Below are 21,642 nucleotides of genomic sequence, written 5' to 3'. Positions count from 1 at the left end.
GGCTTGTGCCAGTGTATCCAGTGTTCCCACATACCAGGGCCACAGCTAGAACCTGTGAAGCACACGGAAGTTGTGCAGCGTGCCCAAGCTTTGCTTCCTGGAGCCCTTGCAGCTGTGGTTCCTCAGAGGCCCTTAAAGGAGCCACGCTTTGCTGCTTTCAGCGTATCTGAGACTGACCCCCTCACCATCAGCATGATTTAGATTGGATCACCTGGACATGGGATCCGCCAAAATGAATAACCAAATCGCCGTAGTTAGCAGATAGTTCAGGACTGTTCCTTGGCCTAATGAATTCTCACTATAGGGAAAACATGATAAAGACCCAAGGAGACCGGAGGAGGGTTACGGTGACCTCCAGGTCTTGAACCAGATATTCAGGATCCGCCACGTTAGAGGGTTCTGGTTTCTTTGAAACGAATGCTTACGGTGTGCTCTTGGCTACCCTGACCAATCAGAAGATAAGGATTGTACAAAAACTGCTTACTAACCGTTAACCGCCCAAACTAAAACAAGGTGTCCCGTGGACCCCTCTTGACCTCACTCTCACCCCTTCCGCTCAGGCACCGCTCTATTAACCTCTTCCTCCATGGCTATCAGAGATTTTGGATAGAAACAGAGGAGTATTCCTTTGAAGAGAAACTAGTACAGGATTTGGCTGTAAGTACTGACTCAACTGGGAGCAGATATGGGTGCGAATGCATTTGATTTTTGTATTCATGTGTGTGCGTTATAACCGTTAAAGATGCGCAAAGAATTGGGTGTATAAATCTGAAAGGAGCTAACTGTATAAGTTATCAGGGGAAACCCTGCTAATAATGGTCATAAGAGCCAGAGGATGAATTTCACTTGGAGGGGCTGGTCCTGTGATCATCCTCCCCCGTCCTCATTAACAGCTGATGTTGCTTGGGATGCGCAGCCGTGCCTCGGAAAGTTCATGCTAAGTTAAGTTTTGAGCACCCTTGGTTGCAGGAGGCCAGCCACCCCAGCCAAAGCCCTGCATGTCCGGTCAGTAGCTCCACTTTGGGGAAGGCATATCTAAATGCCCTTCCTGCATCTCACAGTTCTGTATTTGGCCCTTCTGAAGATTTGCCACGCCTCGTCTCTAACAGGCTTCATGCTCTAAAACTACTTGAAACAACACGCAAGGGGAAAAGCTTATCGCGGCAGCAACACTGAGCTTCATCCTGGTTCAGAAAGAAAATACACCCTCCTCTCCTTTGGCCAAGCCCTGGTTCTTTTCCTCTTTTTCCTTATTTCTCTCATCTATCTTTTTCTCTCATCCCTACTTCTCTCCATTAGTCTTGCCCTGTGTTTCTCATATTTACACTTTTCATGTTACATTCTCTTTCCCTTTCCCCATCTCCCTCTGTTTCTTATCCTCTTCCTGGCTTTTTTCCTTTAATCCTTCCTCCCGCATTTTCTTTCCATTTCTCTTTATGCCCTTCAGGCTTTTCATATATTCCTGTTGGTGAGAAAGACAGTCACTTGGTTTTCCCAGTTTCTTGATTAATGTGACGTTGACAACGAACATCATTTCAACACTCTCCCTTCTTCTGAACCATTCACACAACCTGCGCAGTTCTCACCAATTTACTGAATATGGTCCACCCTGCTTGTTCTGCCACTGCTGGAAAATCCACTTATACATCTGGCATCAGCTGAGATTTCCCTTTCTGTAAAAGGAGAGAGAGAAAAGAGGAGAAACTGCAAGGCTCACAGCTCCAGGATGGCATCTCTCAGGAACAGCAAGATTTTCAGGGTCAGGGGTGAGGGCAGGAAAGAGAACTGTTTCCGTGGGTTGAGTCTAGAATAGTAATAGACCCCAAAACAGCCCCAGTGCTTTATAACTCTTGCCCAACACCTATTCCCAGCCCAGCTCTCCAAGAGGAATGTCAGGTGTTGACAGAGAGACACGGCCTCTCGGGGACTCTCCAGGGCTTCCCTCCTGACCGAGGGTGCCCAGAGCTTGCATGAGAGTTCTGCTGACTCGGGTCTGTAGCGCCTCCCCTGCGGTCAGGCTTTTGCTTTTCCTTTCATTTCGTTTTAACCCCCCAAACTGCAGTGTTTCTTTAATTGGCTGAAAAATACATATATTTCATTCCCAGACCTTGCATCCTTAGGGCTTCTGTCCTGAAATAAACATATGACGTCGCGGTTTCTCTCTGTGCTTTGAGGTGATGCGCTCTGTGCCTGGTGCTCTTACCTTTGTTCGCATGCGGTGGTGTGCCATGTGCTGGAATCCGTGCCTAAAACCTGTCTGCCTTGGTTTGTGTAGAGATCTCCCAAGGTGGAAGAAGAAGAGGCGGAGGAGACAGAAAAGCAGCCGGACCCACTTCATCAGATCATTCTCCACTTTAGCCGCAATGCTCTCACAGAGAGGAGGTCAGCACTGCCGGAGCGCCCTGCTCGTCCCAGGCACAGGCACAGCTGTGTCGACCCCAAACCGTCCTCCCGCAGGTTGCAGTGTGCACAGAGGGGATGCCAGAGTTGAGCAGCCCTCCTGGCTGCTCTGTTCTTGGCCGTCAAGAAACCTCTAGGGGAACTACCTAAGCCCTTTCGTCATAACGCCTGACACTGAGTCTGAAGATGAAGCAGCCTGAAATTGTAACTTCCTCCCTGAATTCCATGTCAAGCCAAGGCTGATTCAGATTTTCACAGTGGTTTCTAAGAATCGGGGGGAGGGAGGGAGTTTCTAATTAATTCACTAGTACATTGAAGATTTATACGGCACTTGGTCTTTCCTGCTGGGTCCAAAGGTAGCCTGCTAAATATTTCCTCCATTCTTTCCAGCAAACTGGAAGACGACCCTTTGTACACCTCCTATGCCAGCATGATGGCCAAGGTACACGTGGGTTTTCTGCCCATTGTCTCAGTCTTTCTATTTCCCTTAGACCTCTTCAGGCACATGAAAGCTGTCCCAGGAAGCAGCAGGCCTGGGACTGGGTCATGGCCTGGGCTCCAGGCCTCGCACAGTTCACGTGCCGTACGGGCAGCATTAATAAGCCACTCTCCCATCATCCTATAGAAACCTTGAAGCTTTGCAGAAACAGTGGGTCTGGTGGCTGGGTTCTCATGATGCTTCTGAACCAGCTAATCAGGGCTTAGGCATCCACTTCATCCTCGTATTTTTACTCAGTGCTCAGAACACGTCCAGCTGTTCAGACACATCTGTAGGTGAAGGAAGTCCGGTACATTTGGAAACAGGCCTAGAGACTACAGGAAGTTCCTAGTGCTCTGGAAGAGATGGAGTGACCAGAGATGATGTTTCTGTGTCACAGAGAGGGACGGTGGCCTCTGGAATGCCAAGTGGTTAAGCAAACTGCTGCTTCTCAAATGGGAGAACTTCATGTCGGGCAGCAAGGGGGGTAGGTTGGGGTACAGGAGCGCCCGTTCCCCTGCCAGCTGCACCACGGGGTCACTTTGGGATTCACAGTCTGGGTTTCCCTAATCTTTTGTCCAAGCCCCTGGTTCTTGTTGAGAAAGGCCAGCTCCCTGTGCTCTTGTCTCTCGATTTACACCAGAACTTCACTAAGTAGAAGAGTTCAGGTCTGTGGTTAAACCCGATGGGTCCCCATTGACTGTGTGATCTCGGCTGTGTTCCCGTTTCTCATTTCTGAACCCCGTGGTAACTGCAAAGGTGGCCTTTATAGTTGAATGTTGCCTGCAGTGGTCCAAATGTTCTTGGTTTTACAGAGTGCTGAGGTCCTGAGGTACCTGTGAATTACATCCTGTCCCCTTCCTCACACAGTAGAGTCTTGTTTACACGGCTCACCTTTTTGTTTTGTTCTGTTTTGTTAGCATCTTTATTGGAGTATAATTGCTTTACAATGGTGTGTGAGTTTCTGCTGTATAACAAAGTGAACCAGCCATACATATACATACAAGGCTCACCTTTAATTTGATTGTCTGTCTCCTCCTCTCCCTGCTGCATGCAATTCAGAGTTGTCAGAGTGGGGAAGACGAAGAAGGGGAGGAAGACAAGGAAAAAACGTTTGAAGTAAGTTCTCACTAAGATGGAAGACAGCAGGAGGGCCTTCAGGGGTGGGTGCTGACATTAGCCACATGGCTCACCCGCCACAGGTGTCTGGCGGCAAATACATTAGTTGTGGTTGCTGTCTGTCTCTTGGCTCAGTCAGCAAACGGCCCCACAGCTTTGCTCTTCTGGAACATCTCCTACCTCTACCCAAGTGTGGTGGTAACAGGGGCCGTAGAAGGGCACATTCAAACGTTCAAAAGTGAAAATTCACAGCGGTAGAGACACTGGATGGTTTTTTGCACCGTTAGTCTGTAAACGTACTTAATCACAATCTTAATTTTGAGGCAGTGCAGGACCCTGAATCTCTCAAGATAGAGCGACATGAGTTTACTTGTACTGTTTTACAGACAAAGTATACAACAGTAAAAGTAAATGAAGACGATTACAGTTCTGGAAAGCCTTGACATTCTAGCATCTCATAGCTGGTAGAGTCTCAGTTAAGTGTGGTCTGAGCATTCTGGGTAAGTGGGTGTTTCCTACAGATAAACTCCAGCTGAGCCCTCAGCAGGTTTTCCTGTATGACTGAACATTGAAAGCAAGCGCATTTTAATCTGGGGTCACTTCCTATAATTATAGTATCACAGGGGAACAGACTGTGTTACCTATCAGTACAAAAAGTAGAAAATTCCGCATCGAAAGGTGAGTAAATTATGGGTGGACAGTTTTGGAAAGCTGGACAGCATCGAAAAATAAACTTCCAAAGTCTGTTTTGTTCAAAATTATGTTTGTTGCCTTCTTAGGCAAGTAAAGATTCTCTCTCTCAACTCACCTGACCACGGTGGATTCTCTGGGGGTAAACAGATCTTTTCCCGCTTTTTTTTTTTTCTAGGAGAAAGAAATGGAAAAGCAGAAAACCCTCTATCAGCAAGCTCGGCTGCATGAGCGTGGAGCCGCAGAGATGGTCCTTCAGATGATAAGCGCCAGCAAAGGTGATTTCTGGGATTTCTACACGGGCCCCTTAGCTACCACAGAGATGTCACACCATGACGTGACGTCATTATTAACGGGTCCAGGTAAAGCCCAGTAGATGTGATTTACCCTCTGTTTCCTTGGTGATTCAACGGAATCTTTACCACGGCAGGTGAGATGAGCCCCATGGTGGTGGAGACTCTGAAGCTGGGGATCGCCATTCTGAATGGGGGCAACGCTGGCGTGCAGCAGGTAATGGGGGCTTGCAGGAGGTGGGGCAGACTTCCTGGGGTATTTCCATTTGACAGCTGTCACACTTCAGGGAAGAGATGTTGACTCTGCTACAGAGGTGGCCGCCCAGAATCACCTTTGCTGGTGTTTTGTCCTTAGTGACCAGTTATATCAGAGTAACTGGGAACACAGATAAAACCAGGACTAGGAGTCTTTAGACAAAGGTATGCTTAGTAAAGAGGACTTACCTAGGCTTCAAAAAGAAAAACATTACATTTTTTTCATCATTTCTACAAAAATATGCTCTAGAGGAAGTTTTCTAAGCCTTAGGTTTTTATTTCGACCCTTTCCCTTATTAGCTGCCTTACTGTGAGCAAAAGGGGCCTGATCAGTTAAGTGAGGTTCATAACCCCACACACCTATTGTTCGTTCACTCATTCATTCATTTATTCATTTATTTAACAGCTGTTTAGTGATTGTTGACTATGCACTAGGGCCAGGCTCTCTTCTGTGGGTAGAGGGTGTAGCAGTGAATAATGCAAATAAAAACTCCTGCCATCATGCATTAAATGAGGGAACACACAAAGACATACAAAGTGGAGCGTCTGGCACATGGAGTTCATTCAGCAATCTGATTTGGAACTGGCTACAGGAGATAGAAATGCACTGGTGTCTCCTGAGTACTCCAGGCTCTGGCTAAAAATAAAAGCATCTGTGTGCACAGGAAAATGAAATTTCAAAGACTTTTGGCATTCATAAGGGTTATATCCCAGGGCCTTTGAGAATTTCCAAATCCATGACTACCATTATTGCGTATAATTTTTCCCAGGCTTTAACTCATCACAAACAAATTTCTCATTAAGAACTACCATTTTCAAAGGCACCTCTCACTTTCTGTTCTCTTCCACCACCACCCCATCAGTTGACTTTCTTACAGAGCCCTTTAAAAAAAAAAAAAAGAAAGAAAATTCTTATTATGTCAGACAAAGTTCCTGGCTTGCCAGTAACAGGGAACAGAGGACACTAAGTCTTATTGTGAGAGAGATACTGAGCTCTCAACTAGGCTCATTAGTAGGTAAGCTCCTTGGTCCAGTGCGTTAAAATCATTGCATGAGCTGTTCAGATTATACCTCAGCAACCGTAAACATTACTATATCCCAGTCCTGGCACCTGTTCCCAAATAGAAGAGGCTTCAAACAGTAAATCTATGAATGTCAAAGATCCACTATACTGTCAATACCAGTGGACCTTTATAAAATAAAACATCTACCCTAAAATATTCTGGTTCCATAAGTGGAGGGTGGCGCTCAGGCACACTGAAGGTTTAAGTCCACAGGTGGAGTATCTCGATGCTTACCCAGGGTTACAAACCACCATCCTGGATCTGACTCGGTGTACCTGCATGGCTGCCATCTGTCCATCACAATTAGGAGGGTTAGTACGTGTGCCATAGTTTTCATTGTTTTTCCCTTTTAAATGTGTCTCCCTTGCAGAAAATGCTAGATTACCTAAAGGAGAAAAAGGATGCTGGGTTCTTTCAAAGCCTTTCTGGTCTTATGCAGTCTTGCAGGTAAATATGGGAAAACCACCCATAGCATTTTTTTAAAGTTCTTCACTATTCAGGGAAAGGGGAATGGGGTAGGGGAGGGCCACAGAATAAACTGGCTTATCACGGAATTGTTGAGAAAGGAGTACCTACTTCCGAAAGCTAAGAGGATGGGTATTGTTTCCTGCAGCCCTCAGGATTACCTTCAAATAGCATTCAGAGGGGAAAATGTAACCTACACACACACACACACACACACACACACACACACACACACACACACACACACACACACACACACACACACACACACACACACACACCCTACCAACACCTGTTTGGTGTTTGAATCGCCCTTACTTCCTTTTTTCTTAGGTTGTTTTATGTGGAGCTGAGTGAGTTTCTCTTAAACATGTATGCTCATAAAAGTCAAACTAGAAAAGAACGGAAAAGAGGAGGAATCCCTCAGTATGACTCAAGGCTATGTGTTCGTTAGACCCATTAGGCACTTTGTTAATCCTTAACAGTTCTTTCAGCCTGAATAGATATTTTGTGGGTACATATTTTGACACATCCATTCTGACAGAGGCACATCCTGACGTGGGAACATTTTGACATTGTCTGAAAAACAAAGCATTAAACTTTCCATTTATATTACCCCGTGGCGTAAGCCTCCCCTCATGGCTGAACCCTCTGACAGATGAACAATAGGTAACCAAAAGTCGTAAGGTTACCATACTTGCTCATTTCAGAAACAAGCCAGCAATCTTTCTAAGAAAAGTGTCAGCTTGTTCTCCGAGATTCATATGTATTTTGAACCGTCTACAACTCATTCTGAAAGAAGTCAAAGTTATAATTATCTAGCTCGTTTGCCTCCAATTAATAATTCTTAAACTTGGAACGTTAGTCCAATTGAAAATTTGGAGGATGGATGTTCTTTTTTTGGTGGACCGCATAATATTGCTAGTCGTATTGGATTGGGTAAATGTTGTACCCTGGGGTTATACGGAGCATATTTGAGCATATTTGAGTACAATCCCTTGTCCTCAGCTCCATTTTTCCCCCACCGACAGCCAATTCATTTATTACCTCCCTCAGGAAAAGAAAATGTAACATTGCCAGACCTGACTCACTGAGGGTGAAATAGTACATGTGGACTCAAAGATGGCGAAAATCAAGGCAGTTCAGTCCCGTATTGCTCATGATATTCTCGATTAACTTTCTAAGAGTTCTCTTGGTAGTCTGTAGTACTTCATATTGCTAAGCTAATTTATAATGATGGCTTAGAGGGACAGGTGACATACCCTTAGAGGCCAACTGAATTCTAACAGAAGTTTTAAGGTATTTTAATGGTTTTTTGCTGATTATAAAAATAATGTGTATTTGTAAAATGGTTAAGCATTGAAGAAACCAGAACATTTGAAATGGGGATTTCGGGATGGAGTAAGGGTCAGAAATGTCCACCGCACAGATTGTCTCCTGAATCAGCAGCGATGCTTCAAAGCAGCTATGTCCAAATGTCCTGGTTCCGTATCCTCCTCCCAAAATCAAAGGATAATTTTGTATTATCAAGCAGACCCTTTTTATAGCAGGGTCTGGGGAAAACCAATATAATGGCAGTAGGAATTTTCACTTTCTCTTTAAAAGTCATCTAAATTACAGAACATATGTGACTCCCTAAAAGGGGAAAAGGGGTGTTGGATTTTTCCCCAAAGTCTTTCCAATCCAACAGTCATTTCCTTTGCCCAGTGATAAAAGGAAGAGGAGCTTTTGCAGAATCTTACTGGACTCAGCCATAAGCTTCTCTAAGGTCTATATTCTTGTGAAACTTTGTGGTCTTATGTTCCATAAAATCTTTTTTATTGGCTAAGGAGTTAGACCCTATTAGAGAAATGGAGTGAGCCCCAGTTGGAAATCACACGATCATTATTCTCATTATAGCTTTGCGGTTGTCCTAGAGGTTCCTGGCTAAGCAGGTTTTGTTGGTGGCTGTGGCTGGGAAGGTTGTGGAAGGTGAGGACAAAAATGAAAGCCAACTTGTCACAGGTTCAGGAGCACCTAGGGACACCATTGCCTCTAGAAAGCGTGATCTTGGCTACTTTTGGCTCCTGAATGATAGAATAAAAGGGTGTGGCCCTTCAAAATCTGAAACTTTGGGGCTTCCCTAGTGGTGCAGTGGTTGAGAGTCCGCCTGCCAATACAGGGGACGCGGGTTCGTGCACCAGTCCGGGAAGATCCCACATGCCGCGGAGCGGCTGTGCCCGTGGGCCATGGCCGCTGAGCCTGCGCGTCCGGAGCCTGTGCTCCGCAACGGGAGAGGCCACAACAGTGAGAGGCCCGCGTATCGCAAAAAAAAAAAAAAAAATCTGAAACTTTGTAGCTCTCTCCATCAGTATTCATCCTAAGCACTAAAAGCCGCTATTCCTTGTGATTCTCAGAGAAAGTAGGCTAAATGTGGAAGGTGAACATGAATTAGTACAGTTTAAAGTAAACTTTCCCTTAAGAAATCTTAGAAACAGATTATTCCTTCTTGATTTGGAAAGCCTTTCTAAATCTTCGTCCATAAGCAGGGACTCAAACTGGACAAACAGTGACAATCACATACATGTTTCTGACCCCTGTCCTTGCACATGGCAAGGGCTGTGAGCTCCAGGCATCCTTGGACAACACGGCTTAGCACGAACCCAGGGAATCATTAGACTCTCAACCATACCACAATACGTTGGCACATTTATGATAATGCAAGGACAGGGTATTCTTAGTTGATGGGTTCATTGATGTTAAAAACCCATTTTCCCAGTGCGTGTAGCCCTGAACCTTGTTTTCTTTCGTCTGTTGCAAGTGTCCTTGATTTGAATGCATTTGAGAGGCAGAATAAAGCTGAAGGCCTGGGGATGGTTACTGAGGAAGGAACACGTAAGTAACTGATGAAGGTGAAGGCTTCTCTGTTTCCAATTCAAATCCTAGTTAACCATTTCTGGTTAGAGCCCCTGTTCACTGCTGCTTCATCTCCAAGGACTTGCTCCATTTCAGCAAGATGTTTCCATCCATAGTTTTGATAAGGCATATCCAGACTGATGTGTTCACAGAACCAGTATTAGCTAAAGAGAGTCTGTCTTGACGTCTGTGGTTTTCTTACTCTGTATCCTTCTGTTTTTCTCTAGTCATCGTTCGTGAGCGTGGTAAGTTTGAGTTTCCGGCCCGAGCTCCTACCGTGTGTGTGAGTCCCAAGAGATCTTATTTAATCGGCTCAGCACAGACACATTTTCGGCTTGGTGGTTGCATGTTGAGTTTAACTCAGCAGTTTGTTGTTTAATTAAAGAAGTGTCTTCCATCTTCCAAAGCATGTGTTATGGACTGTGAATCATTACTGCCTAGCTGTTTTCCTTCCAAATGCATCCCGGGGCTAACAATTCTAGCTTTGTTGGGTGTTGCCTCAGTTCCAGTTTTAATTGGGTCTGTCACCATTCATCCACAGTTCCCTCTCCACGCTGTTCTGACACAGCTCCTTTAGCATTTTTGCAGTCATGTGTGGTGGAAGGTATTCTATGTTGAAAAGCCAAACAGATGCTCACCAGTGTTCTGTGTTTTCAAGGTGAAAAAGTACTCCAGAATGATGAGTTTACACGAGATCTCTTTAGATTCCTACAGTTACTTTGTGAAGGACATAACAGTGGTAAGTGGAACAGATTTGATTTGTCAAGGGACAACAACATTCAGGTACAAAATTTTGATTCATTTCAGGTTGCCACATTTCATACAGCCAGTTGCTAATTTAAGAACAACAGTTAATCCATTCCTTAATAAGAAACCCTATGTAACATGGCCTTTAACTTCATGGCTAATGTTATTTAGTGCCACCCAGGCTAAGTTGCTTCCAGAATCTTCAGATATTGAAGCTAAACACCCACCCCTTGCTGTCAGGTCCCTCAGGGCTCATTAAGTCCAGTTTCTGGTGCCGCTGGGAGGGGAGGGCTCAGGGCAGTGCTCTGTCCTTCAGGACCTAAACAGTGTGCCCTTGTAAGGCTTTTCACATGGTGAGTCTCTTCTGAGCTCAGCTGAGAAGAAGCTTAGAGCCACCTGCTCTGCAGGGATGGACTCTGACCCAACCCTGGTGTTCTCAGATTTCCAGAACTTCCTGCGGACTCAGATGGGCAACACCACCACCGTGAACGTCATCATCAGTACCGTGGACTACCTTCTGCGTCTGCAGGTGAGTGGGCGTTGGATGGTAGTACACCTCACATACACTTCCAGAAGCTAAAGACAGTTACACAGCCTCAGGGACGGCCCAGGATACAGTCCAGCCTCAGTAAGGAAGGTCTTGTAATCTTATGTCCACACACTTACGGGAAGTCAAACACCTAAATGTGAGTTTGAAGACGGAAGTCGGGGGAGTGGTTATCTACCAAATCTTCTGTTATAAACTGCTGATTCACTTTAGTTTTGCCGGTGTAAGCTTAGCCACAGTACTCCAGGCAAGCTGTGCATGGGAACAGGCTTTCACTAGGAAAAAGAGGTACAGAAAGCGGGAATAAGATGGGTCCACAAGTTCTTAGTGTTGAGACGTCATCTGGTTGGATGGTTTGAAGGAAAATCCAAATAATGTCAAGAAAATCTGCACAAACATAAAAAGGATGCCCTCTTCTCTTTGCTGATTCCTCAACCTGGTTCTGCCGCTCACCAGTTCATGACCTGGAGCAGTCTGTTTAACCTCCTGGTGTTCCAATTTCCTCATCTATAAAACGAGTAGTCCTGTCTCATTGAAAATGAGTAGTACTGTCTCATTGGGTGGTGGTGAAGATGCAGAGGTTTAATACGTGTAACGTGCTCAGAACGACGCCCGGCACTTACGGTGTCAGCTATCATGTTGCTGCTGCAATCATGATTATTTGGATGATCAATATTATCTTTAACGTACATTTTTCATTGTGAATAAATTGTCCTATAACATGGTCACCCAGGTCCAGCTGAACGCTGCCCTCTCTTCTATGTGTTCTTTCCTGCGGAGGGGGAATATCTGTACTTAAAAGGTGCTCGGGATCAGATACCTCTGTGCTTCTTCACAGAGTCCCAGGCTCCTGTCATAACAAAGGGGTCACAGAAATGTAGGACGCTCTTGTACCCTTCCCGAACATTGGGTTTAGCTTCATGGACTGAGAAATACTAAACCCTCTCACTATGTGAGAAATACCAAACTCTCCTTTTTTGTTCTTAGGAATCAATCAGTGACTTCTACTGGTATTATTCAGGGAAGGATGTCATTGATGAATCTGGACAGCACAATTTTTCCAAAGCCCTGGCGGTCACCAAGCAGATTTTCAATTCTCTTACGGAATACATCCAGGTATGTGCTATAGAGCGCATGCCTGAGAACAAAGAGAACATCTTTAACCTTCCCATGTTCTAATTCCCTACAGAATACTTGGCTGCATATGTGGACTGTGCATCCAGCTATAGCACTGACGATATTCCTCACCTATAAATAGAAACCAGTGGTACCTACACTCTACGAGAAGCTGTAGTTTACGGACCCCACTGTGACCTGTGAATAGCAGTGTCACACTTTATCTGCATTTATCTGGTTAACATTTTGCCTTCCCTCCTAGTCTGAAATCTTTTTGTCAACAGAAGATTTCTTATTCGTTCTAAAATTCTTCATTTTTAGCATGTGTGGCACATCAGAGGTGTTCAGTAAGCATGGAGAGTGGAGTGGAGGAATGATTGATAGCATGAAGGAATAAAGGGACAAGTGGTATTATCTTGAGCCTTGAGATTAAACACAGGATTCATGAGAGCCTACCAATTTGTCAGAAATTCACTCTATGGAAAAGGTAACTTCAGAAGCACATAAACTAAGTGCAGTGGCCGTCACATCAACAGGTAAATTTCAGGTTGAACATCTCACAGCAGTCTTTCTCTGTTCACAGCATTCTCTACTCATTGCCTACAGTGGTCTAGCTACTGTGAAAAGGAGTAGAGGACGTCCTCAGGCAGAATTTGCTGTGAAATCGGTAGCCATATCATGGTGCTCTGTGATGTAATATAAGATTTTTTAAGATCTATATGTTGAGCCAACTGGCACGCTCAGATCATATTTGCTTACTAAAATAAACACAAGACTAAGACTTGAAAAGAAGGATTTTAAGGAAGATATTGATCCATGCTTTACTCAAGGATTGTAAGAACATAGGGAGATAAACCTAGGAACAGGTGACTGAGCTGAAGTTTCACAGCGTGTGAAATACGTAGGAAGGTCATTGAACTGATCTGACAAGCATCTGATTTGCTCTCTGCAGAGCCCATCCTAGTCTCCAGAACTTCCTATGGAGCACTTAACCCAAATGTAAAAGAAAAGTGTATCTGGGGTGAATGTGAGTTTTTTTCAACAACCAGTTTTGTTTCAACAAAGAATCTAGAGGCTTCTAGGGATCAGACACCAAATGTACATGAACAGTGTTTTTTAAACAAGCTTACTTGATTTAGGGACGCAGGCAAAATTTCTCCTGCTCACCTCTTCCCTGGGAATTCTGCCAAGCCTTTTCTAGAACTTGATACTAGAACACTAGTCCCAGTGAAAGTGTAGAAAAATATAGGAAAAAGCTATAAGGAAGAGTTAAGGATAAAGAACATAGGCAGAATGTGATAAAAGACTCTAAATGTATAAAATACATATATATAAAACAGCCTCACTCCAGAGGTAGGAAATAAGGTGCTGGCCTAAGAAACTTTGGAAATGAGCACAGTCTGAAAGACCAAAGGCAAAAGGAGCTGTACATAAGCACTTTGGTTGATGAAGTTTTTCCCATGTGGCTATGTGTTAATAATTCTGAAACCATTATACATATATAATGGAAGTGAACGAGGTTTCTCACTGTTGGAGTGGGAAGTTACAGAGGAGCAAGCAGAGGAGATAGAAGATCCCTGTGGGAATGAATGAGAGTCAGAGACATTTGTATGCTAAACTCACGTTCAGCTTAACATAGATACAAATGGTTACATATGGAAATATTTATGGAGATGTGTAGACACGTGGATTAGGACAACACACATATTTCTGCTGCTCTGTCAGCCAGGAGGACCTAAAAAATGATGCCCCAGTAGCAACAAGCACAACTAGAGCCCAGATCTTGGTTTCTAATACCATTGAAAGGAAATAGGGCTCCGTAGAGAAATGGCTGATTCTAGAACTAGGGCTGGAAACATACAGGATGAGCCTGGAGAATGCTATAGTGCAAGAGAATGCTAAAAAAAAATGATGGGGGTATGTCAAAGGGATACAGGAGCCAACTGAAAGAGCTCCCAATGGCCAAAACTGGAAAAATTAGAGCTACAAAAGAAAGTAAATAAAGTAGTACTGCATTATAACCCAAATCATAAAATGAATGTGTGGCGTCCGTACTGATATAAATAGATGATTAAATAAATAAGAAAGAATAGACAACTCTCCATTCAGAAGAATTTCAAGTAACTTATTTTTAAAAAGAAGAGAAAAGAACCAGTGGTTCAGTAATGATCTTCCAAAATAGGAGAGGCTATTGACATGGAAAATGCAGACTGGTCATCAAGTCATCCGTCTATGTCTGGCTTTCAGAAAAGATAGAGATGAGGTACCTGACATTTAGGTTAATGATAAGAAAATCCTAAAAGTAGTTGAGCATTAGGAATGTAATTCAGATTTTTTCACTTAAGTAGATAGCCCTGTGGTCATCACATCTAACATGCAACTTTGCCTGCAAACAACGCGTGCACAGGGGCCTGGTTTTCAAATTGTGCCCCTTGGAACCCTGGAGTTCCTCAGAACCCCTCTTAGGCCAAGGTGTGGGCCAGAGTCGGCAGTAGTACCCTTCAGTCCTGTTTCAACCAGAGCATTTACCTCTTAAATAATGTTCTCTAGCATAAGAACGGAAGCTAAAAGAAAATCTCTGAAAATCACCGCACTGTGACATTCCTAGTGATTTTTCCTAGAAATAGGATCTTAGGATTGGGCGGGGCGGCGGGGGGGACCCGATGGAGTGGGGAGAAAAGTAATATCCTGGGAAAATACTGAGCTGCAAAATATGTGACCTTTGGAAAGAGCTCTCTACTTATCTGAGCTGATGTCAAATGCCCTTACTAGGGCAAGTTTCAGAGCAGCTGGTGATGCTCCAGTGAAATAAGAATGTCCTCCTCTCCGTAGGGCCCCTGCGTTGGGAACCAGCAGAGCCTCGCTCACAGTAGGCTATGGGATGCAGTGGTCGGCTTCCTCCATGTATTTGCTAACATGCAGATGAAGCTCTCTCAGGTACTGTGGCCCGTTCCCCGTTCCCGACGTGTGGTTGGTGTGAAACGCTAAGTCAATCCCCACCCCCTGGTCTTCCCATTGTGGATGTAGCTGCTTGACGAAATGATTGGAAAAACCATGCAGATCAGGTCTCATTTTTAAAATGAGGGCCTAAGTGGGAGATAGGAATGCATACCTGCGGGAGTGGGGGGTGGGCGGGGGTGTCCCAGACAGGCTTTTGCATGAATGCAGCTTTCTCCCTTGTGTCCTTTTCATAACAGCCTCAACCCTTGCTTTTTATGGTGCTAATCCCTTTTGCTTCCTTGTCACTGTTTTGCAATTTATGCACATGATCTACCCCCCCCCCCCCCCCCCCCCCGTCTGCTCTGTCAAATGTCTGCATGTCTCTGTAATTCACATCTCCCTTCTCTGTCACCTTTGCTTCCCCTCTTCCCCATCTCTGCCTTTCCTTCTCACTCCCCATCTCTCTGGCAAGATGAATCGGAATCGCTCAGAGCATTTATTATGAACAAATAAATGTAGCGTCTGTAGTAGTCGATGGCCTCTCTCCATGGCAACACATGAGGGAGAACTTCAGGATATGTTTCAGGCTGCTCAGAGTAACATTGGCAGCGTTAATTTAAATAATATGTATCTAAAATTGTCAAGGCTGTCACATCTGCCTCTCTCTTCTGGAATGTGCTATTTACCCCTTTCATTTTTCCCCTTTTGACTCTGGCCTTATGGGAGGAGAGAGTTCTTGGGAGGGCTGCCGATTTATCAGCCCAGTGGGGCAGTGCGGTGTAGAGGCTCCAGAGGCAGGATCCTGACCCTGCCACCTCCTCACTGGTGTCTTCTGGGAAGTCACTTCCCCTTTCCGGTTTTTGCTTTCATCATCTATAAGATATTGGGAGTTAAAATAGACGCCCTTTGAGGGCTCTTCTAGCTCTGGCAATCTGCACCTCTCTGATGTTTTGTGGGCAGCTGTGACACACTCCAAAGGTGCTAGAAAATCCTCTGAAGTCTGAAGGGCCAGAGAACTATGTCTTTGTGAGAGAGAGTCTGGAAAAGAAGTGCGGCCCAGAATGCGTTTTCTAACCTCACCCTCAGATTCCCCACCTCAGATCTTCCAAGGCTTGTTTTGCTTCTGTGACATAGGTATCAAGCCCGGAGCTCACTTGGCAATGCCCCATCTGCAATGCTGAAATGAAAACCAAACAGACTGGTATCAAAACCATCCGGAGGAATAGCCTCGATGATATATTAATAACATTTTAAGGGACCACTGGCACCCAGATCACCACCAATTAGAATCAGGAGAACCTAAATTAAGAAAGAAAGGAGAACCCAGTTGGTGATTAGAACCTTGCTACTTTAATTGGATTGCAGTAGTATTCCCCAGAAGCTCACTGGTAATGCTTCTGTATGAAAAATGGCAACCTAAGCTACTAGAGATACCTAACGGCTCTCTGGTGGATTGGGTCGTTCAGTAGTTTTGGACAACAATTGGTATATCTGCCACGTTGCGTTAATAAAAGGAAAACCGTAAAGGAACTCTTTTGTATGAACCCTGCTGCAGCGAGCCTCCCGATGCTACAAAGAGAGGATGCTAAGGCATCCGCATTCACCATGAGAAGGGAGCTCATTCTGGAGATGGATGTAGCCTTCACCTGACCTTCCCAGAGCAGGCTCTCCTTGCTCACTGCCCCGTACTTTACTGAGGGATCAGATAGCTCAGGGGTATCTCCTGTTTCTGTTCTAGGATTCCAGTCAGATCGAGCTGCTGAAGGAACTCTTGGATCTCCTTCAGGACATGGTGGTGATGCTTCTGTCCCTCCTGGAAGGTTGGGCTGTTTGGTATAACTAGGCAATCACACGACTGTAATTGGTCCGAGCACTAACCGTACTAATCACGCAGATTGTCCTTCTGGCAGGTCATTGATGCCATATGACATTGGTTAGAAAACCAAATTTTCAGAAACAAAAAAATGAGTGAGGGGCACATGGTCTGATGGACAAAGCCTGAAACCAACTCATTTTATCTCAGTAGGAAAGCCAGAATGAACTGGGGAAAACCTCCAAGCTTTGCTTTTCCCTATCCTCTCCCTCTCCCCATTGCTTTTTCGATACATCTGGCTGCCAGTGTGTATGCCAGCCATCTAGTTGGGCACCCTCCTAGGTCTAAGGGGATTAGAGGGGCACCACTTATCCCTATGTGTCCCTGATAATCTGATAATGAAACCACTCTCCAGGCCCCAGGCCAGACGAAAGGCACTGGCGTGGCCATCTCCTCCTTCCCTGTGTTTCTTTCCCCCTTGGCTCCTGGTGGTGTAGTCTTTATGGCTTGCTGCTCCCTCCTACCCATTTCCAAATCATCACGGTCAGAAAAGAGCTGACCGATTTGGCATATAAGTCTTCTAAGAAATATCTGCCTGACCAGTTACGTGATGACGTGGGTTTATTTATGTATCTGTATGTCTTTTTGAACCTGCCTCACAGGGAATGTGGTAAATGGAACTATTGGCAAGCAGATGGTTGACACACTGGTAGAGTCCTCTACCAATGTAGAAATGATCTTGAAATTCTTTGACATGTTCTTGAAACTTAAAGACTTAACTGGCTCAGACACCTTCAAAGAATATGACCCCGATGGGAAAGGGATCATCTCCAAAAAGGAATTCCAGAAGGCCATGGAAGGGCAAAAACAGTACACGCCGTCGGAGATTGACTTTCTCCTTTCGTGCGCAGAAGCGGATGAGAATGACATGTTTAATTACGTTGACTTTGTAGACCGGTTCCACGAGCCGGCCAAGGACATAGGGTTTAACGTGGCGGTGTTATTGACAAACCTCTCCGAACATATGCCAAATGATTCTCGCCTTAAGTGTCTGTTGGACCCAGCCGAAAGCGTACTCACTTACTTTGAACCGTACCTAGGACGCATTGAGATCATGGGTGAGGCCAAGAAGATTGAGCGTGTTTATTTTGAGATCAGTGAGTCCAGTCGAACTCAGTGGGAGAAGCCCCAGGTGAAGGAGTCAAAGCAGCAGTTCATCTTTGATGTCGTCAACGAGGGCGGAGAGCAGGAGAAGATGGAGCTGTTCGTGAACTTCTGTGAAGACACCATCTTTGAGATGCAGTTAGCCTCACAGATCTCAGAATCGGACTCAGCCGACAGGCCGGAAGAGGAGGAGGAAGAAAATGAAGACTCTTCCTATACGTTAGAAGTTGAGGGTGAAGAGGACGACAAGGCTTTTGAGTGTGCCTCTGCGTTTGCCGTGGCCTGTGCCTCAGTGAAGAGAAACGTGGCCAACTTTCTGAAGAGGGCCACCCTGAAGAACCTCAAGAAGCAGTGTAGGAAGGTAAAGAAGATGACTCTGAAGGAGCTGGTGAAGGTGTTCTTCTCTTTCTTCTGGACGTTGTTCGTGGGGCTCTTCCACTTGCTCTTCGCCATACTGGGAGGAATCTTTCAGATTCTCTGGAGCACAGTGTTTGGAGGGGGCCTCATAGAAGGCGCAAAGAACATCAGAGTCACAAAGATCCTGGGTGACATGCCTGACCCAACCCAATTTGGTATCCACGATGATGCAATGGAGGCTGAGAGGGCAGAAGTGCCCGAGCCAGGTATCGCCACGGAACTCGTGCACTTCGTAAAGGGGGAGAGGGGAGATGCGGAAATTATGTCAGATCTCTTTGGACTCCAGTCAAAGAAAGAAGGTGGCTCAAAGCATGGGCCTGAAGTGGGTTTGGGTGACCTCTCTGAGATTACTGGCAAGGATGAACCCCCCACGTTAGAGAGTACTGTACGGGAGAAAAGGAAAGCACAGGTAAGCATGATTTGTTTCTATCATCTTTCTTTATCCCTAGAAAAAGACTTGCCACTCTACCTTGCCGTCAGTACTGACACCAGTTCCTAGGAGGCAATGTTGTGTTAGACACCAGCTCATCTGTGATTACCCTGATCTGATAATTCCAGCTCTGCCGTGTCTGGAGAGAGGAGACTTAGGTGGTTGTCTCAATATCTAATTGCTGAATGGTCTTCCAGTTTACATTGTAGAGTTCAAACAGGATGGTCCTTGACCCTCAACTTGCTTCCACACCTTTATTAGGTTAGTTCTCAAGGCGCACAGGTTCATTCAGTAACTGAAAGCATAGAAAACCAGGTATAGCATACGAGGAGACCTTTCTGGTGAGATAAACTTCTGCAGTATCCTAAAAGGTCCAGATGTTATCATATGATTTAGTACAGTGCCCAGTGAGTTTTTTCATGCTTGGGACATTTTCATCCTTGTGATGCAACCACTAGCCAGTTTGGACTTTGAGTCAGTCAACTAGATTAAGATAGCAGTAATTCAGAGCCCTTTGGCCATGGAAAGTTCTGGGCATTGCAGCATCCAACTCACAGCATCATTCTAGTGATAAAGAGAGTATGGAGAGAAATGTAAAGAGATCAGAGCCCAAAGTCAACCTTTATTCATTTTGTTAAAAATAAATAAAGTTATTTATTTATTTATTTATTTATGGCTGAGTTGGGTCTTTGTTGCTGCACGGCGGGCTTTCTCTAGTTGCGGCGAGCGGGGGCTACTCTTCTTTGTGGTGCACAGGCTTCTCATCGCGGTGGCTTCTCTCATTGCGGAGCACGGCCTCTAGGCGCGCGGGCTTCAGTAGTTGTGGCACACGGGCTTCAGTAGTTGTGGCTCACGGGCTCTGGAGCGCAGGCTCAGTAGTTGTGGCACACAGGCTTAGTTGCTCCGCAGCATGCGGGATTTTCCGGGACCAGGGCTCAAACCCGTGTCCCCTGCACTGGCAGGCGGATTCTTAACCACTGCGCCACTAGGGAAGCCCCTTTATTCATTTTTTACATGAATGTTTATTGAATAGTTAATATGCACTTGTCACTGTTTTAGGCTCTGGGAATAGAGTGGTGAATGAGAAATGCATCGTCCCTATAATTTAGTGGAAAAGATAGACATTGGACAGGTCAGTACAAGCATGAAGAACATTAGGAAGTCTATCAGGTGCTATGGAAATGTATAGGAGAGATGTCTCACCTGGGTTAGAGAGTCAGGGAGAGAAGTACCAGAATCATAAGCATTCTGACAGAATTTATTTATTGTTTTGCTCCCTGATGTCACCCAGGGCCTAGAACAGAGTTTGATACATAAAAGGGACTCATTCAAGGCCCGCTACATGCCAGGCTGTGTTCCTAGCATATGAGAATACATTGATTAACAAAAGAGACAACACTTTTGTTTCAAAGGAGCTTAATTTCTAGTGGAAGAAGACAACAACTAATTATCATTTTTGACATATGCTAAAATAAATGAACAAGGTCGTGTGTTACAGAATGAATGTGGGCCCTACTGTAAGTAGGATACTCAAGGAGCATCTGCAAAGGTATCATCTGAACCAAGTCCTGAAGAATGGCAGGCCCACCAAAAGCCAGGGCAGTCATATTCCAGGCAAATGATATGGCATGTGCCAAGGTCCTGGTGCAGGGAAGGATTTGGAATGTCCCAGGAAAGGAACGAAGGTCTGAATGTTTGTGCTGGAAATGAGTCAAGTGATGCAAGGTGAAAATGGAGAGAAAGGCCATGATCATGTAGGCCTTATAGGCTTTGGTGTTAGGGAGCTTGAATTTTATTCTAAGTGCAATGGTCATCAATCAGAGGGATTGGGGTGATGGAAGAGAATTGAAGATACTGTCTGATGGACGCAGGTTCTGGATTGGACCTGTGTTCCATCTCTCCCCGACCCCGTGAAGCAGTAGGACCACTGCCACGGGGCACTGACAATGTCCTAGCAAAAGTTTTTTCTTTGGGTTGAATAATAACAGGGCGGTTATGTTTTCAAGCTTGAAGTCTTTGTCTTATCACTCTAGAGCAGCTTAATATATAGCAGGACATCTGTGTTCTGTGATCCTGAGAAAAGCAGAAGCATAAGGAGAGAAAGCCGTTGGGACTTCTGACCATGGAGAGCAAAATGGCCAGTGATACGGCTCATCACCATGAACTCGTTTATTTTGAGGAAAGTTTGACCGATTGTTATTTTTGTCTAGGCAGCAGAGACGAAAGCAGCTCATGAAGCCGAAGGAAAAGTGGAGTCTGAAAAGGCAGAGTAAGTTCTTGGTGGCATGGACTGCTCTAACTGCTGTGCTTAATCGTTCTTGATGGTAACCGCCATTTTGTTGTTATGGTAAATAGAAAGCTTGATTTCTATTAATATAAGAAACAGATATTGTGCAGGCCCTGGATACATTTCTTTTTTTTCGTTTTTATGGCTGAGTAATATTCCATTGTGTGTGTGTGTGTGTATCTCTTCTTTATCCATGCAGCTATTGACGGACACTTCAGTTGCTTCCATATCTTGGCCATTGTAAATAATGCTGCTGTGAACACTGGGGTGCATGTATCTTTTGGAATTACTGTTTTCGTTTTCTTTGGATGTATACCCAGGAGTGAAATTGCTGGATCATATAGGAGATCTATTTTTAGTTTTTTGAGGAATCTCCATACTGTTCTCCATAGTGGCTGCACCAATTTACATTCCCACCAACAGTGCACGAGGGTTTCCTTTTCTCCAGATCCTGGCCAGGACTGGTTATTTGTTGTCTTTTTGATGATAGCCATTCTGGCAGGCGTGAGGTTTTGTGGTTTT

At 44.9% G+C, this 21,642-nt stretch overlaps 1 protein-coding gene across 1 annotated transcript in view; it reads left to right on the top strand.

Annotated features, from left to right (window-relative positions):
- Positions 1 to 21,642, top strand: part of RYR3 (ryanodine receptor 3) — a 550,597-nt gene that overhangs the window by 505,974 nt on the left and 22,981 nt on the right. Inside the window, 16 exon segments of the mRNA XM_079909615.1 lie at positions 561 to 657; positions 2,276 to 2,382; positions 2,791 to 2,842; positions 3,941 to 3,997; positions 4,866 to 4,965; positions 5,118 to 5,197; positions 6,670 to 6,746; positions 9,565 to 9,638; positions 9,887 to 9,904; positions 10,318 to 10,398; positions 10,847 to 10,935; positions 11,941 to 12,069; positions 14,902 to 15,006; positions 16,748 to 16,829; positions 17,485 to 18,812; positions 21,044 to 21,102. Of these exon segments, the coding sequence (XP_079765741.1) occupies positions 561 to 657; positions 2,276 to 2,382; positions 2,791 to 2,842; positions 3,941 to 3,997; positions 4,866 to 4,965; positions 5,118 to 5,197; positions 6,670 to 6,746; positions 9,565 to 9,638; positions 9,887 to 9,904; positions 10,318 to 10,398; positions 10,847 to 10,935; positions 11,941 to 12,069; positions 14,902 to 15,006; positions 16,748 to 16,829; positions 17,485 to 18,812; positions 21,044 to 21,102 (2,535 nt within the window).

Source organism: Stenella coeruleoalba (genome assembly GCF_951394435.1).
Source record: "Stenella coeruleoalba genome assembly, chromosome: 2".
Classification (NCBI taxonomy): domain Eukaryota; kingdom Metazoa; phylum Chordata; class Mammalia; order Artiodactyla; family Delphinidae; genus Stenella; species Stenella coeruleoalba.
The sequence above is the reverse complement of the archived record's forward strand: the minus strand, read 5'-3'. Positions and strand labels throughout refer to the sequence as shown.